Consider the following 19,188-nt stretch of genomic DNA (forward strand, 5'->3'; position numbering starts at 1 on the left):
ATCTTTCTTAAGTTATGAGAGGTTTTTTTGTAGGATGACTTCCCAGAAGTAGAATTGTAGGATTAGACGTTAATGTTTATTTAAAATGTGTATCCTTTCTCCTTTCTACAACCTCTTCAAAAATAAAGTGTGACTGGTGCGCCTGGCTGGCTCAGTCAGTAGAGCAGGCAACTCTTGATTTCAGGGTTATGAGTTTGAACCGCACGTTTTATGTAAAGATTACTTAAATAAAAGCTTTTAAAAATTATGACTTAGGCAGATGGGTTGCCATTGTTTTAAGTGTAAAATGGTACCTAAGTACAGAAACAGTACTTAACATTTTGATTCTCTTAACTTCTTATGTGGTGTTCTATGTTTTTTTTCCCCATAAATACTATTTACTAGAAGAACTGACAAAAGATGGTGAAAGAGAGTATTTGGCTTCACTCTGACTCCTCTGTCTAATACATTTAGATAGATATGCTAATTTATAATTTAGTTGTATGATCAAATCAATTGAAATAAATTGAAACGAAATCATTATGTTGATTCCTTAGGGAGCAGTATACAAAAAATATTGCCGAACAGGAAAACCTTGGAAAGGTAAGAATGTATTATTTATTTTTTTAAGTGTATCTAATTCAGGCTTTCACTACATGGTTTTGACACTGTCATTCTTTTTAAAAGGTTATGGTACAGTTTTCAAAGAGAAATTGGATCTTTCTTAATTTCTTACAAAGATGAAGATTCTTCCTTAGGAATTTATGCGTGTGTGTATACAAAAGTGAAGGTACATGGATTTTTGAAGGAAAAAATCTAATTTTATTTATTTATTTTTATATCTAGTTTTAAATAACAAAGAATTTATGAGAAGGTTCTAAGAAACAAAAGTGCCATGTGTAATGAACTACAATTCTCAGGTATCTCTTCATGAGATAAGTATATGCTTATTTATTTTATTCAGTAAGCACAAAGCTCATTACAATGATCCAGGCACTGGTCTATGTCCTTTACAAATATTGATTCATTTGACATAAATAATCAAAAATCCTTACTTGTCATATTCAGCTCCCTCCCTGCCAGTTTTATGAATGTAGTAATATGTGATTGAGTCTTGTTTTCTTAGTTTTCTGAGCCACTCCTAGTAGAAGAAGTGATGGCTAGTAAAGACCTTGACCATTGGGACTTAAATGACTAATTCACTGATTTTTCTAATTGACTTCATAAAGCAACACATTTGGACATTTTATTTTATTTTATTTTATTTTATTTTAAAGAAAGCACTTTGTTGTTTTTTAAATTTTTTTAATGTTTATTTATTTTGAGAGAGAGACAGAGAGACAGAGTGTGAGCAGGGGAAGGCAGACAGAGAGGGAGACACAGAATCCAAAGCAGACTCCAGGCTCTGAGCTGTCAGCACAGAGCCCGATGGGGAGCTCAAATCCGTGAGTGAGATGACCTGAGCTGAAGTCGGACGCTCAACTGACTGAGCCACTGAGGTGCTCCTGAACAGTCATTTTAAAGACACCAGCTCTGTCATTCTTTTCTCTTTTTTTTAAGATCTATATTTCACCAGTTGTACCTTCACCAATTGTGTCATCATTTCTTATTGTTTATTTGTTTGAATCAGGATCCTAATAAGAATTCATACAGTGCTATTAGTTGATATAGCTCTTAAGTCTCTTCCTGTAGGTTATTCTTTCATCTTTCTTTAAAATATATTTGTTGGAAAATTTAAGGAAAAGAAAACCTACTTATTTGTCCTAACGGGTTTCCAACATGCTGAACTTTGCTGATGACATCCCTATGGTGTCAACTAGCATGTTCTTCTGTGCCCAGTATGTAGTGTGGATTGGTAGTTAGACCTAGAGGAATTCAATATTTGGTAAGTACACTTTATAGGTAGGAGTATGTATTCTTTGAGGAGGCTCTGTTTGTGTAATATAGGCAGCCAATGAAATAACTTCTGAGACCCATTAATTCATCAGAGGTTGCAAAATGATGGCATTCTAATTATGTTATTCCTTCTTCATTTATTGGCTGGAATAATTCTGTAAAGAGCAACTCCTTATCAACTATTTAGTTACCCTAAGATACAGCCCATATAAGAAAGGCAGAATAACTGCTTGATTTGCTTATTTACTGGTTTTCAAACTGATGAGGTGTTTTTGTTTCTTATCCTTGGCAAGTACCTTTATGACTCCTAGATTTAACTTATTGGAGATATTTTGATCTATTATAATTATTATTCCTGTCAGTGCTCAAATTGCCCCCATGTTAAGCCAATAGGCACCTCTTGAAGTCAGCTCCTGAATCCTTTAGAAACAATGCTGCTAGATTTTGATGGCTTCTTTTCTGGTATGACAAAATGTGCCAGGCTCATCCTGGACTTTTCCTATTCCAAACCTGGAATTGTCTATTTTTCTAAAAAGTGTTCATCTGTTCTTTCTGTATGATTGGTGAATAAATGCCCCTCATATTAATGTAAATTAAAAAAAAGAAAGGAAAGCTTAAGCTGATTCCTCCATTCCATCAGAGAAATTGTGAGTTCTGTACATCTTCTTCCCTTTATGGGATGACATCCCATACTCGAAAAGGAAAAAAGAAATAATTTCATATTTGAAAACATATATTTGAATCAAGTTTTAAACATTCACTAGAGATTCAGGGGTTTTAGGATTTAGTATGATTGTCAGTAACTTGCTTTCACCCAAACACTTCATATCTTAGGTAATATATTTATTCATATGAAAACATTCCTCAATTTCTTGTGTTTTAAAAAGTATGTGGATGGATGCTTTGTGTACAGAAATTTTTATCAAACCTGAATTCTTTCAAAGACCCAAATGTAATTGCTACGTCAGAATAAAGATTATTCTTTGCCCTTCCAGTGTAGTGTTTTACTGAAGAATCTTTACAAAAAGTGATAATAGCAGTCTGACAAGTATATTTCAGCAAAAAGAGCCATTGATTAGCTCATCCCCCAAAAGTTCCTCAATCCCCTCATTCCTAGAGTAGACTTAAATTTTAAGGTAAATACTGAATAAACCTAGACTTTCAATGTGATGATAGCCGAAGCCTTCCCAACCAGCATAGACTGAACATCCACAGACCTCCAAGTCCAACTGAGTTTATGGAATTAATCCAACCTATCATAGTGCAAAAATTCACATGATCATATACTAGAATTTGCCTTACCAAGTACTGTGGAATACTGTACTGAAAGTTATAACTCACCCCCACTATACCACCTCCCCTTTAAAGAACAATGGAATTTGTGATAAGTATTTTTTGTTCATTATAACTATCAACAAAATAAATCTGTATTAAGTGGCAGTAACATTAAAAATAAATTATATACTAAGGCAGTTATATTCATAAAGTTACAGGTTTCAAACACACATGGTTATGAAACACATTAAATTTAATATTTCTGACACAGACAATGCCCACATCCTGTCTTTGGTTCTTTAAATAACTTTTATAGGTTGTTAGGATTTTTGACAAGGAAACTATTTCAATAATATAAGAAAATTTCATTTCAATAATATATGAAAATTTATAGTTAGGTAGTACCTTTCTCTTAAAGTCATTCTAAAAACTCTTAAAATTCTAGATCTGACTTAACTACTTTTGTTTTACTTCATTAAGATAAAAATATTTGTTGTAAGATACTTTGTTTTTTTTAAGTTTTTATTTAAATTCCAGTTAATTAACATACAGTGTAATATTAGTTTCAGGTATACAGTATAGTGATTCAGCACTTCCGTATTACACCCAGTGCTCATCACAATAAGTGCATCCTTAATCCTCATCACATCAACTATTTAACCCATCCTCACCCACCCACCTCCCTTCTGGGAACCATCAGTGTGTTCTCGATAGTTAAGAGTCTGTTTCTTGGTTTGCCTCTATTTTTTTGTTGTTGTTGTAACATAGACTTAAATAGATGTATTTGCATGCCAGGTATTGTGTCAAAAATTTGCTGGTTATATTTAAATTATATTTTCTTAATTCTGCTTTGTTTCCTGTTGCTATTTGCTGTTAATTTTGCTTTCATTAGCAATAGCTGTGGAGGACAGTTTTCAGTCAAGTGTTTTGAATCTAGTCCTAGCTTAGTTTAGCCTCTTATTTGTGCAAGTACCAATGACCAGCCTTCTCATTTGTGTCCTTGCATCAACTATTAGATCAACCATACATCAAGGGAGGAAAGAATAGGGACCATTCTTTGTTACCTATTTCTGAACCTTTGTTTATTTTTCTGTCCTTAGTGATATCTCACATTCAGTGTCACCGTGTACACTGTTTCCTGATGTGTGCGCTCTCATCTTCTCTGTTTTCCTCTGCTTACTTGCTTTCCATCCTTCCCCTCTTCCTTTCTTCCTCTCATTGTCTCTGACTTTCTGCTAAGCCTCCTTTCAGTCACCCTTTCTGAATTTGCCATAATATAGAACCAAAATACATTTTTACAACTTATTGAAAGCTTTTCTTATTCTTGTTTATAATGTTAGAGTCTGTGAGTAGAACAGTTTTGACAGATGGAATCATATAGGCTATTAGTAACAAAAATAAATCTGGTAAGGGTTTGGGCCTATTTAATAGTATACTTTTTTTAAAAATTACAAAACTTTCCCCCCGAGGAATATATGCATACAATTGATTTATTTGGGTATACACAGAGCATACACAGATCCAGGAAAGAATAGAATATTTAATAATAATAACATATAACACATGATAGTTTATCAAGTATTTCCAGATCTACTGCGTCTTATGAAAAGATAATCTTATAAGGGAGATAATTTTATAATTATCCTCTATTATTAGCCTTAATTGACAATTGAGAAAACTGAAGTCCAGAAAAATTGTCTTACTTAGAGCTAGTTACCAAGCCAAGTTATATACCAAAGTCTTCCGACTTTCAAAATCTGCACTCTTTTTTTTTACACCATGATACTGTTCCATTTTCCACTTTCATGATTCCCTTTATTCCCTCACTGCCTTTTCTTCTTCTTTCCTTTTTTTTAGGGGAATGATTGGATGATATGGTTGTTCTGTTTTGGATTTTTTAAATGTTTATGTATTTATTTTTGAAAGAGAGGGCACAAGCCAGGGAGAGGCAGAGAGAGAGAAGAAGACACAGAATCTGAAGCAGGCTCCAGGCTCTAAGCTGTCAGCACAGAGCCCAGTGTGGGGCTCAAACCCACGAATCATGAGATCATGACCTGACCTCACTTAACTAACTGAGCCAGCCAGGTGCCCCCCCTTTTATATTTTTATATTCTTTTTATCTTCAAGCTCTCCTACGTCTATCATAAATTTAATTAACTTTTATCATCTTAGTTTTCATTCATCTCACGAAAACCTGATTTTTAGTTAACTGTTCTTATTCTATGTTCAAAGCAGACCATAGCAATGGAAGTAAATCGCTGTAACTGAGATTTAACTATTTTTTTTTAATGATAGAAACTCCGAGAAAAACAGAAGGCTGTACGAGAAAGTCATGGTCCAAATATGAAACAAGCAAAAATGTGGCGTGATTTTGAACAGTTGATGGAATGTAAGAAACAGTGCTTTCTGAAACAACAAAGCCAAACTTCCATTGGTCAGGTAATTCAGGAGGGAGGAGAGGACCGGCTGATACTCTGAATTCATGTGACATCGTTTGAGGTTTTAGTTGATGCTACTAGATATAAGCATAATCCCATAATGTATTCCTTTTCTTGAAAGTGATTTGTACGTTTTGCTTTCAGATTAGCCATTCCCTATTAAGTTTTCTTGGAAGATAAAATATTAAGGTAGATTTAGGTTTTAAAGTTTTTTAATAATAAAAACAGCTTTTATTGTTTTGCTTAGTTTATTGTTTGCTTAGTCGTGTTGTCTGAGTTTTATGAGACAGGAGACTAAGTTTACTCTCTGTAAATGTAAACATATGTCCATTAAGAAGCTTGTAGTTTTTCAAAAATGTAATAACCCTGTGGCTTAAAGTTCTTCTTAATCTTTTTTTAACTTTAGAGGAATCTTTTAGGAACTAATATCTCTTGTTTTGAAGAAACATTTATCTGAAGTTCAGCAATTCCTACAGTTTCACTTCAGTTTCTCTTCTGTAAAATTCAAGAAAATTTACTATTTTGAATAATGTGCTTGTTCTGTCTGTTTGATTTAAAAGCAAATAAAACTTGGTGCATGTAAGCAAATAAAAACTTGGCTATTTATTTTTGAATTTTATACTTGTATCAAATTTTTTTAAAGTATTTTATAGTATTGTTTGTTTGTTTCTATTTTTGAGAGAGAAAGAGAGCGTGAGCAGGGGAGGGGAAGAGAGAGGGGAAGAGAGAATCCCAAGTAGGCTCCACGCTGTTAGCACAGATCCCAGTACAGCGCTCTAACTTACAAACTGTGAGATCATGACCTGAGTCAAAATCAAGAGTCCAATGCTTAACCAACTGAGCCACCCAGGCACTCCTCATTTTATAGTATTGTATTAAATTTAAGGATTCATTGTTATTTTCACCCAAAATCTAACATAGTGTAAAAAATAGTCATGGAATATATATATTATCATGTGCTAAAAAGTTAGCATGGGATTCCAAGTGAGATTCAAGAGTCTAAAGTGCTTCTCATTTCTGCTTCATTTGGACAGGGTACTTGAAGATTTCTTTGATTTTTTTTTCCTTAAAGAATATTACTAAATTCATATACTACCCTTAACTTCATTTCAGCCTCATTATACTTTTTTTTTTAAGTTTTATTTACTTCTGAGAGAGAGAGACAGCGTGAACAGAGGAGGGTCAGAGAGAGAGGGAGACACAGAATCTGAAACAGGGTCCAGGCTCTGAGCTACCTGTCAGCACAGAGCCAGACACGGGGCTCAAACCCACGAACCATGAGATCATGACCTGAGCCAAAGTCAGATGCTTAACCGACTGAGCCACCCAGGCGCCCTTCATTATACTTTTTTAAATGTCTTCCCTTTAGATTTGAAAACTCAGATTTCATATTAGCATGTCCATCTTGGGTTAGTTCTTTGTAGCTATCCTGCGGGGGGTGGTGAGGGCAAAGAACATTTCAATGAAGAAAGTCGTTTCAGGACGCCTTGGTGGCTCAGTTGGTTAAGTGTCCAACTTTAATTTCGGCTCCAGTCATGATCTCATGGTCCATGAGTTCAAGCCCCACATCAGGCTCTCTCCTGTAGGTGCAGAGCCTGTTTGGGATCCTCTGTCCCCCTCTCTCTCTGCCCCTCCCTTGCTTGTGCACGCTCATGCTCTCTCCCTCTTAAAAATGAATCAACATTAAGTAATTAAAAAAAAAATTAATGTTGTTTCTACTCTGTGAGAAACATACAGACTTGATAATGGCTTTGGATCCCTTTGTTTCCAAGTGTGTTCCAACTCTTACTTTTTGTTTGAAAGCTCCTGGTTATCAGAGAAATGTACTAGCACAGAGATTATTGGTAACTCTGGGAACTATCGCAAGAAGAGATGGGATCCCTCAGAGCAAGGAAAAACTTACCAAGAAAGTGTGGAAACAAACTTCTTTTAACAAATTTCAAGGAAAAAAAGAAGAATTTTAATGTTTTATGTGGTTTGAATATGGTCCTCAGCTTACTTTAGCCTCTCATTTGGGCAAGTAGCAGCTACCAGAATACCAGCTACCATTTGTGCATTTAAATCAACAGCTTGATCCACTGGATGCTAAAAGAGGAAAGGCTATGTTTCAGTGTGGAAACAAACCTTTCTTAATTCAATTAAGTCAGTTTCTGAACATTGTGGTAGATGTATTTGTTCAGTATTGGCTACTGGCTTGTTATTTTTAAGCCCGTGGCAAGTGATGTTCCTTTAACCAGGATATGAATTCCTTTGCAAATATTTGAAGACTAGATGTCCTTCACAGAAACAGCATTTTATTCCCCTAAGGAAAGTCAGCTTGTAAGATTATTAAGCTTGATGATTAATTTTTTAGCCTTTACTATCTTTGGTGCTCTTCCCTTAATTTTTAAAATTGTTAATGACAGATACTCCAAGGAATGCTTATAATTCTGATATGATTATTGCTTGCCATCTTATTCCACACAGAAAGAGTATGTGGATTAAACACTAAGGCAGCTCCAAAATTACTTTATTAACTGAAGCAGAACATCATTATTACTTCAAGAAAAGCAAATTGGGGGGAAAAAAACCCTAAAAGTACAAAGTTATTTATAGTTTTTATGTAACATTGGACACTTAGTAATGCATCTTAATGGGTTTTATACAGTGACTTTCCACTCATTTTGTGATTTGATCGGAACATTAAAAAGCTTTGACTAACTCTGACAGTTTTTGACAGCCGGCACTTACAGAAGAGCTTATTAGCGTTTTTCCTTCAGGACTGATACTCTAGCTGGCTAATTGATGAGAGTACTTAATCGTTTTGGAAAATAATCTGTCTTCCACATGATGGCCCAAATAAAGGAGAAAAATGTAGCCTGTGAAATCTGCTTTTGCGTTCATGGATTTGCTCCTCCTAGGACTCGGTGCTGCCAGCTGTTGCGTGGAACTGACTGGATAAACTGTAAATTCCAAAAGGCCACTGCTTATCTTGCTTTCTGTATTAGTTCAGGAAATAATCCAACTTTAAAGGTTGTCCTTTAAGAACAATCTTACAATAGGATAATGTCTTTGCTGTTATAAGTCTATTAACAATTGAATACAAGATCATGTCTTTTCCGGGTCCAGGGAGTGTACCAGAATGGTCTGAGAGCTTTGTTCAAAGGCCTGTGGAACTCAAACCAGATCTTAGGAAATTACAAAACATGTAACTTTCCTCTTTAGATTAATACTTTCTATCATTTTGCTTTATTTCCGCGGGCAGCAATAATAAAAGAAGCCATTTCATTAGTATTAAATCCAAATGTATTATTCTGCCTTATGAGTTTAATAGAACATATATAAATTTTCTGGAAGACTTTAAGCTCTGTGATTTTCCAAGTATGATTATTTCTTAAAAGTTTTAGGCTAACATGGTGCAGAGCGCTTTTGGTAATTGGAGTAAAATAAGAACCTGAATATGTTGCTCCAACTAAAAATGTATAAATTTGCTGAATTCTTGAATTGAATTTGAAAATACACAGCAATGGATACCTTGCCAAAGCTGCCTTTACAAAGGCAAAATCAAGTTTGTGTTGAAATGACTTCGTATGGAGGAGATGTGTGTCTTCTAGAAACCTCCAGGTCATATGCAGGCATTTTCCTTACATTAGTGACTAATGAGCATGAATCAAAGACTTGTTTCTACAAATGGTTCTAGGCACTTACATCATTCCCCTTGTTTGGCATTAAGGAGTGTTTAGCCCTAGGGAGTGGATAACTAAGCAGCCTGATGATTAACTTTCATTAAACTTGGTTTAATGAAATTAAATTTGGTTTAATAAATAAGTTATTTCAATAACTTATACGTTGTTGTAGTGAAGGTAAGATCTAGATTATGTATACAATGAACCCTTCCTTTTTAAACAGTCCGTGGCAGCCAGCAGATTTTTTTTAAGGCACTTTCATTAAATATGTAATTGTTTCTCTAGCCAGGAGGAGCCACTGGCTTAGCTCCTCCTCCCTTTCCTTTCAATGAGAACAGTTTAATTAGAGCTGTTTGTATATGGCAGCCAGGCATGAGGTGAGAGCATTTTGTTTGGGAGGGATAGGGAGGGATCTTTCAAAGTTATCTGTGTATTTTCAATCTTTGACTCTCCCGTCTTGAGACAATATTAAGAAGAGAAAGTTGGCTGTAACAGTCATTTAGTTCCATCCCATCCTTGCAAAAGAAACAAAAACCTAAAACACAGAATCCAACCAAGTGTTTTGTAAAAGACTTGGACAAACATGCTTTCTGCTCCCAAGCTCCCTCTTTTGGCAAACTGGAAGTACTTTCTCAGCAAACACGATAATTTCACAACTTCCTCTCTAGAATTGCTGAGAGACTTGAGTCACCAAACTTGGTTTACTGCTATGGAAAATCACTGTTCAGAATTCAGGAGGAAATTAAAGATTTCTGTTTTTCAGTGAAAGTATCAGTTTCCACCCCAGTTCAGAGTGCAGCAGCAGGTTCCTGGCGGGCTGCCGCTCAGCACTGCACGTGGTGACCTGGTGCACAGCCATGGCATCTTGGAGCTTGAAAAGAACCTCAGAATGAGTCGTGCAATCATTTATTAAATTGGGACCTTTGAGAGCTCTCTCTCACCCTCTCAGCAGCTCAGAAATCAGTACCACAGCGCTTGCAGCAGAGACCACTTTCCAGCCACAGTAGAGTAACCGCAATGCGGCTCACTCCTCATGAGGGAGCCTGTTTCATTGTTAAAGAGCACCGCCTGCTTAGTTTCTTGGTTCTAAAAATGAAGCAAACTTATATGGGAAGGAAATTTTTTAAAAACAGCAGTTAGGCAAAGAAGATTGAACAAATTTTACCCCCTGAAGCTTTGTAATCATAATCATGATGATGACGATGATGATGATGACAATAGCAGCCAGCGCATTATTGAGCATTCAGTATGTACCAGATACTGTCTAAATGCTTTATGTGTATGAACGAAGGTAGCTCTCACAGCAACGCTAGGAGGTAAGGACTATCGCCCCCATTTAATAGATGAGGAAACTGAGGCACAGAGAGGCTTCCACAGTATTTCACAACTAATAACTGTGGCAGAGCCAGGACCCAAAACCTGTGCTCTTCCCTGTTGTGCTGTAGGCAGCAGAGTGTGACCCTGGATACACTGGCTGTATATATGCAGACAGGTTCATGTCCATTTAAGGAACATATTTAAGGAATATGTGTGAAATTATAATTTTTAAAAATGTGTTCACTGACTATATGCTTAAGGAAAAAAAACTTTAGGAAATGTTTAAAAATAAACTCTACCAACCAGATGAGGGAATTATGCTAAAAATGAATGTCAAGTAAATACAAAAAGAAACGAGTAATAGTTTTAGATATAGAACAAATGGAAACTATATATGTTAGAATTTAAATCTTTTCCTGTAAAAGTGTTAAAATCACATATATATATCTCTTGTTGCTGGACATATAGATAGACTCCAGTTTCTTATTTTTATGAACAATGCTGCAATGAAACTTAAGAATTGAAATACAATACAATATTAAGCAAAACCACAAAATTCATTTAATTTGGTCAAATCCAAAATCCATTGAATAGTTTTATAGACATTTCTTGCCTTCCTCTATGAAAATGGCAAAGCTAAACCAAAGAAATTAGCAAGATATTACTTGCTAAATTGGAGAATGAAATTGTAAATTCATTCATTCACTCATTCATTTATATACAAATATTTATTGTCCTCTGTGTGCCTGACATTGTGCTAAGTGCTAAAATATAAAGTGAGCATGATCTGGTTTTGGCTTTCAAAGAGCTCACAGTCTAAAAGACTCTAATATTTTGTAGCAAGAATTTAAAAATTCTTTTATGTATAAAAAGAACAAGGAGCTCAGAGGAAGAAGTGATTCATTCTGACACGGGGGACTGAGGTAAGACTTGAGCTGGGTTTGTAAGGAGGAGTTAAAGATTTTGATAGCCAGGGGAAAGGAGCAAGATGTAAAGGCATTTAAGAACACGACATGCTCAGGAAATGACCAGAAGTCTAATATGGCTCAGAAAGGGACCCACTAGGGAGAGGAAGAGGCTCCTATCATGTGTGAAGCCCTTGTGCTCTGTGATTTGGTGTGCTAGGCACTGAACTAAACTCTATGAAAAGGTACAATAAATATGTCGGACACAGCCCTGTCATTAACATGACTAACAATACATTAAACAGCAGCAAACATAGCAAAACCTAATAACCAAGTGCTGAATTCTGTGGTGCTATCGAAGTTCTATCAAAATGGAGATCTAGAGAAGTCAAAGAGAAGGCAAGCAGGTCTGGTCAAAGAGGGAGGAATGATGGGGCGCCTGGGTGGCTTAGTCGGTAAAGCGTCCGACTTTCGCTTAGGTCATGATCTCGCGGTTCGTGGGTTCGAGCCCCGCGTCGGGCTCTGTGCTGATTGCCAGCTCAGAGCCTGGAGCCTGTTTCAGTCTGTGACTCCCTCTCTCTCTGACCCTCCCCTGCTCACGCTGTCTCTCTCTCTCTCTCCTAGAAATAAATAAAAATATTAAAAAAAAAAAAAAGAGGGAGGAATGATGAGGGCCTGGAAAGATAAGGATTTGGACAGGTGAACAGGAGAGCATGAGAGGGCACCAGGGGTGAAGCCAGCGGGTGCTCATTGGCCCTTTGCTGCATCCAGCTTTTTATCAAGCATATCAAGCAGGAAAAGACACGGCCTCTCCTTCCAGGGAACTTGAAGTCTAGTTACCAGGACAAAAAATGTAACCAACAGTTGAAGTATAATTTACAGCAGTGGATTATCTAGTGGGCAAACTGATATACTCTGAACTTTCTGGAAGTGTTTTATATTTCAGAGATCAAAGAAGTTTTTATTAGAAAAATCAGAGCTATTAGACTTCCTTACACTCTTCTCAGTGTAAGAAAGTCTAATAATTCTCAGGGTTTAGGGTCTCTAAAAGTTTTGATTCAGCTTTTTGGAAGGGGATCAAGAGTTAACAGACTTAGGACATTCAAAGGAAAAAAAACACTTTGGGCTGGAACAATTTGAGCAGGCTAGAGAGGGAGATGCAGATACAAGTCAACTCTTCTGACCACAAGGGCAGAATGTGGCTCCTGGAGGAAGTAAGAGCTTGTGGGGAAGGAGAAGCCCTGAGACAGGAATGCCCTGAAGTACTAGCCAGACAAGGCTGCAGGGAATCAGGAACAAGTTGGAGGTGGAGAAGCAGTTGAAAACCAAATTGCTGAAGGTTCTGGGTTGGTGCAATAGTGAGTCCTGTCCATTTGGTGTACGATCATTGGGAGTTGTTAATGTCCCTGCTTCCCTTGGATACTTGATGTAATGAGAGACTCACTACATTGTAGAGAGTGACAAACAGTCACTACCATGGGAGACTGCTATCATGGGCTAACTTTTTTTTTTTTTTTTTAATGACAAAGGAGAGGCAATAAGCCAGTTATTTATTGCTTTGCATTTAGGGAGATATTTTTTACACTAACTCAAAGATTCAGCATTTTATTCTTTGGTTCACATTACAGCTCTATGTCATCTCTATCCTAACTTTTTTGTTCCATGTAACATTTTCAGATGTGTGAAACAGATTTGATAATTACAGGGAACTGAGCTTAGAAGCAGTGTATTTAAAAGTTCTACTTCTGTTGAGAGACACTTTTATAAATTTATGTGATTTTCTATATATTAAAAAATGTGAGGAAAAAATTCAGAGTTGGTGTTTAACTGCACCTGATTTCTTGAGAGTAGGAAAAAGAACTCGTTTTTTGTTGTACTAATTGCCAAGTCACCAAGGAGAGCCTCCATGCTCAAAGAGACCCACTTGCTAGTGACTTGGCAGTGTCAAACAAATGTTCAACTTTTATTCTGACACTTCTTGAAGAATTTGATTGAAACTATATATGTCCAGATAACACTCAGCAAAGTGCCCTTCTTGCATTTGTTTCAAGATATATTTGGAAACAAGAGAGATGACCTTGGATGCAGCTGCTTTTCCAATTTAGGACTTCTCTCTGGGTCTACTGAATAATATTTCCCAACATTGAAAATTCAAAGGATGGAAAAACATTTTAGTTACTATATGCCATAAGCCCTATGATAGAGGATTTTTCCCCCAGCAATATGTTCTGCCTCTGAAAGAATGATATATTTAGACCACAAACTCTATGTTAGCTTTCTAACCATCTATTTCAAAATACATTTAGGAACACATTTGCTTTTCATCAGAGCGCCTTTTTGTAATCTAAATTGAGCTGTCCTTGATTTTTTGAAATATTTTAGCATCTAAGAAATAAAAAATATAGAGCAGTTAACCCTTCACCTTTGCTTTCTGGCATTCAAAATTTGTTTCAAAGCCAGGGTTCATTGTAACTTGATGTAAGATCTAAAAGAAGACTGGGGAGGCTCTGACATCCCCGGCTAAGGTTATTGCCACCTGTCCAGATGACAATACAAGTCCTACAAGTCTAACCTCAAGCCCGAAAGCCAAGGCTAGCTTCCAGTTGTATCTACATTTAGCCCACGGAGATGGATGGTTTTAACTGTCATTAAAGCAACATTCTTTCAGTTACCATTATGCATATTTTGGAGGTTCAAGCAGTTCCATTTTTAATTTGTTGTCACAGTCACAGGACAAGACTTAGGTAACCTGTTGATAAAGCAATCTTACTTTTAAACAAATGAATAACTGAGACTTACAGTCTGATTATTGTCCTACACGGCATATTACCAGAGATAGTAACATTTTCTATTTTCATATGGTTTCCTAAGATGTTATAGTCAATCAGAGCATTTATAGAGATGATTATGTTGCTAGCAACAGTCTCCAGCATACGCAGTACATGAATGCCCAGTAGAATGTGTTAACATGCACGCGCACACACACATACACACACACACGTAGACATAGAAAAACCATTTTATAGTACTTCAAAGGATAACTTGTTCGCCAGGATTCCTTGTTGCTTGATTTGGTATCAAATCAGTTACGTCGACGATTAGCCACAGGGTGAGTGATTTTGAACAGTCAACAGATTTTTAAAACCTACTACTTAAGATACTCTTAAAGATGATCCATCCATCAGGTAACAGTGTGATCTTAAATTTTTAATTGTTATAAATTATCGCCCCAGCCTTGCTTTGCAGTTTCCTAATTCAAAAACTGGTGACTTTTATCTTTAATCTGACATTTACTCCTTAATAAAAACAGATTTTCGGGGCGCCTGGGTGGCTTAGTCGGTTAAGTGTCCGACTTTTGCTTAGGTCATGATCTCGCAGTTCGTGGGTTCGAGCCCCGCATCGGGCTCTGTGCTGACTGCCACCTGGAGCCTGTTTCAGTCTGTGACTCCCTCTCTCTCTGACCCTCCCCTGCTCACGCTGTCTCTCTCTCTCTCTCTCTCCTAGAAATAAATAAAACATTTAAAAAAATTTTTTAAAAAAACAGATTTTCCATGGGCGTGGCTATCCTGTGTACATTTCCATTACTTTATTGATGTTGAACTAAAGTATTTGCTACAGTCACAGCACTCTCTAATTAATAAGAGTTAATAGGGGGCGCCTGGGTGGCTCAGTCGGCTTAGCGTCCAACTTCAGCTCAGGCCATGATCTCATGGTTCGTGGGTTCGAGCCCCGCGTCGGGCTCTGTGCTGACAGCTAGCTCCGAGCCTGGAGCCCTGTTTTGGATTCTGTATCTTCCTCTCTCTGACCCTCCCCTGCTCACACCATCTCTCTCTCTCTGTCTCTGTCTCTCTCTCTCTCTCGTTCTCTCTCTCTCAGAAATAAAAATCATTTTTAAAAATGTATTAAAAAATAAATAAGAGTTAATAGTACCCAAACTAATAGATTTTATAGGATAAGCAATAAAGTTTGCTCTTACTGCTACCAGAAACTCTCCAACTGCACAAAACTTTTGAACTGTGCTTTTTAAAGATATGACAAAAGAAAATAAGATGATACCTCAAAATATCCCCAAGATCTGTAGTGCTCAAAGAAGATTTTAGTGATGGAAAAGTCTCAGAAAAAGGTAATTTTACTTTAAATATTACAGAGATTAAATGTGAGTTTTGCTGAATGTGTTCATAAAATATCTTTCAAATGTGTGTTTTCTCATCTTTCATCTAAAAACATACAAAACTTTGAGCCAAAAAGAGTATTCCTGCATGGTTTGTTTTTATTAAGTCTGTCACTATGTCTTGGGAGCCCTTTTCTCTCTATCCAGCTCCCCTTATATTCTCAGATGCTCTTAACCAAATCAGATCATTATTGATGTTCAGTAATTGCTTGAGAGTTAGTATCTTGCTGTCAGTCTTCGTAAGACAGGAGAGATTTCTAGCAAGTACAAAGTAAATGTATTTCTCTACACGCTTTTTATTTTTCCGTAGATGGAATTTATATCCAGCTGTCTGCAGATTTATATAGAAGCTGGTTTACCCAAATATTTGCAGTACCATCAAATTAAGTTTCTTTATTTTCTTTTTCTTATCATGCCCAAATATCTTACCTTGATCTTTTTCTTACAAAATCCAGATATGTTTATTTAATGAAGGCAGTCCTAATATGTTTCTGGTTCAAACTCATTTTAACCTTTTTCTGTCCCTGACCCTCTCCAACTTTTTTGGTTCTCATTTTTTTCTCCTTGTTTATGCATATCATTCCATTACTATTTAAGCTTTCTCAGATTGTGGGGCTCCTTGGTGTCTTAGATCTTAGTCAATCTGACTCTTGATTTCAGCTCAGGTCATGATCTCATGGTTTTGTGAGTCTGAGCCCCATGTTGGGCTTGGGGATGACTGCAAGGAGCCTTCTTGGGATTCTCTCTCTCCCTCTCTCTCTGCCCTGCCCCCACGTGCACTGTTTCTATCTCTCTAAAAATAAATAAATGTGAAACTTTCTATGACTATCTCACACATTCTCTTGCCACTAGTAAGTTCACTTTTGGAGCATCTTCCCAACAAAATTTTTTTATTGAGGTAAATTTGGTATATAACATTATATGAGTTTCAGATGTGTACATCTGTGTACACTGATGATTGTACACCTCTGTGGATATTTTTTTTTTAATAGTTTATTGTCAAATTAGTTTCCACATAACACTCAGTGCTCATCCCCACAAGTGTCCTCCATGCCCATCCCCCCTCCCCCCTCTGTGGATATATTAAGAAACATTGTGTGACTACACTAAAACCACTTTAAATTGGTGAATTTGTGTGGTATGTGAATTATGCCCCCAATAAAACTGTTAAAAAATGGAAATATAGCTCAATGTAACAGAAGTCAAATGATACCAAGCAATATTAGTTTAAAAAAACAAAAGTTACTCACCTACTTCAGTCTTCTTCCTTCTCTGACGTATTTCCAAAGTTAGCTTTTGGAATATTCTTGCTGACGTTTTCATTGTACACACAAGTGCATATATGTATTTACAGCCTTTGAAAACTGTGCACAAAGAGGTTATAGTCACTGTTCTACAACTTGCTCTTTTAAATTTTTCAATGTTTATTCATTTTTGAGAGAGAGAGAGAGCATGAGTGAGGGAGGGGGAAGAGAGAGAGGGAGACACAGAATCCGAAGCAGGCTCCAGGCTCTGAACTGTCAGCACAGAGCCTGATGCAGGCCTGAACTCATGAACCACGAGATCATGACCTGAGCTAAAGTAGGACGCTCAACCGATGGAGCCGCCCAAGCACCCCTACATCTTGCTTTTTTGCACCAAAGAGTAAGTTATAGTCATATGTCTGTAAAGAGTTATTCTCAACAGTTGCAAGTATCTAATTCTTTTTTTTTTTTAATTTTTTTTAATGTTTTATTTATTTCTAGGAGAGAGAGAGAGAGAGAGAGAGACAGCGTGAGCAGGGGAGGGTCAGAGAGAGAGGGAGTCACAGACTGAAACAGGCTCCAGGCTCTGAGCTGGCAGTCAGCACAGAGCCCGACGCGGGGCTAGAACCCACGAACCGCGAGATCATGACCTAAGCGAAAGTCGGACGCTTAACTGACTAAGCCACCCAGGCGCCCCGCAAGTATCTAATTCTTAAAACAGTGTTCCACTACATGCATGTAGCACAATTTAATTAACACGCTCCTGATTGAACATCCCTCTACACGTGTCTTACACTCTGTTGCAAGTATATCTGTCAGGAAAAAAAACAAAACAAAACTTAGAAGTAGCATTATTGTATTCAGAGGTATGTGCATTTAAAATTTTGATAGATAGATATTTGATAGATTACTCTCCAAAAAGCTGGTGATAATTTGTAATCCCATCAGTTGTGTATGACAGCCCAGTTAGCCATTCTGTTGCCTAAGCTAGTTATACTAGCTTTATAACATCTTTGTCAGTGTGATAGGTCAAAAGAATTAATTTGGATTTTTAGAATTATGAGTGAGGTTGAGGTTTGATGGCCTGTTTTTAATTGGCTATGTGGTATTTTTTCTAATTGAAAAATCCACCATGTTAATTGTAGAAATTTTGAAAAATACAGAAGATAATTAAAGTCACGTATAATCCCACAACCCAGAGATTATCACCATTTACAATTTTACTTCTGGCCTCCTTTCTATGAAATTTACCTTTTGGTTGTTTTTAGCAGATAATGAAGGTTGGTAAGAGAGCTTATTTTTAAATTTAAAATATGCAGTTAATGGGGCATCTGAGTGACTCAGTTGGTTAGGCTTCTGTGTCTTGATCCCAGCTCGGGTCTTGATCTCAGAGTCGTGAGTTCAACCCCTGTGTTACTACTACTTAAAAAAAAAACAAAAAAAAAAACGCAGTTTACAAAATGAGGTTATAATTCAGCTGCTTACAATATTGCTTTGAGCTCTTTTAATCAAGGTGCTATATAAATATTCAGTGGACTGAGCTCTCCTGTGCCAAGCTTTTGGGATCAGCTAGTGGAAAATTCATTAACATTCTTTCCTTGACACTGTACTGTCACTACCAGGGCTTAAACTGGCTGAGATTTCCTGGGAGTCAACGGGTCTCTTAGTAAAGGAGACAGCTCTATAATCCTTTAATGGCATGGAAGATAGAGGAACCCTGTACCCTAAAAAACAAACACATATTTCATAATATATGTTTATGTGAATGCCCATATATATAATCATTATTCTTACTCACACGCACAAAACAGAAGATGAGATTAGTGAGCCAGGACAGGAACATGCAGAAAGAGTGCTAGACACCTGGGGAACAGCAAAATGATTAGCACACAGGGTAAGCCATTCAAAGACAAGTCCTGTATGGTAATCATATGTTTCCTTATCTGATTCTTCCTTTGGACTGGAAGAGCATGGAATGCAGGAATGGTTTCTGGTCACAGTTGTATTTCCTGTGCCGAGCTAGGCACACAGGCAACTTTGATCAGTGAAAAATGAATGAATGAAAAGTGAATGAATGTGACCTTGAATAAATCACTTAATTGCTTTGGACTTCAGTTTCTTTCTCTGACAACTTCAAAGAATTACTGAAAGGATAAAATAAGGTAATGTATGAAGGTGGTAGGTGAGACTGAGTCAGCTCCAAGCTGACTGTGTCTCCATTATTTTTACGGAGCTAGATACAGTTGCCATTCAGGCCTGCAGATCATTTTCCTGGTTAACCAGAGAATAAAGTAAATA

At 36.8% G+C, this 19,188-nt stretch overlaps 1 protein-coding gene across 1 annotated transcript in view; it reads left to right on the forward strand.

Annotated features, from left to right (window-relative positions):
* The window catches only part of IFT81 (intraflagellar transport 81), an 84,212-nt gene extending 78,225 nt beyond the window's left edge, over nucleotides 1-5,987 (forward strand). Inside the window, exons 18-19 of the mRNA XM_077747911.1 lie at nucleotides 541-582; nucleotides 5,446-5,987. Of these exons, the coding sequence (XP_077604037.1) occupies nucleotides 541-582; nucleotides 5,446-5,628 (225 nt within the window). The 3' untranslated portion in view covers nucleotides 5,629-5,987. The remainder of the gene's footprint in view (nucleotides 1-540; nucleotides 583-5,445) is intronic.
* The last annotated feature ends 13,201 nt before the right edge of the window (nucleotides 5,988-19,188 follow it).

The sequence above is a fragment of the Crocuta crocuta genome, unplaced genomic scaffold (assembly GCF_008692635.1).
Source record: "Crocuta crocuta isolate KB4526 unplaced genomic scaffold, BGI_CrCroc_1.0 scaffold29, whole genome shotgun sequence".
Classification (NCBI taxonomy): Eukaryota; Metazoa; Chordata; class Mammalia; order Carnivora; family Hyaenidae; genus Crocuta; species Crocuta crocuta.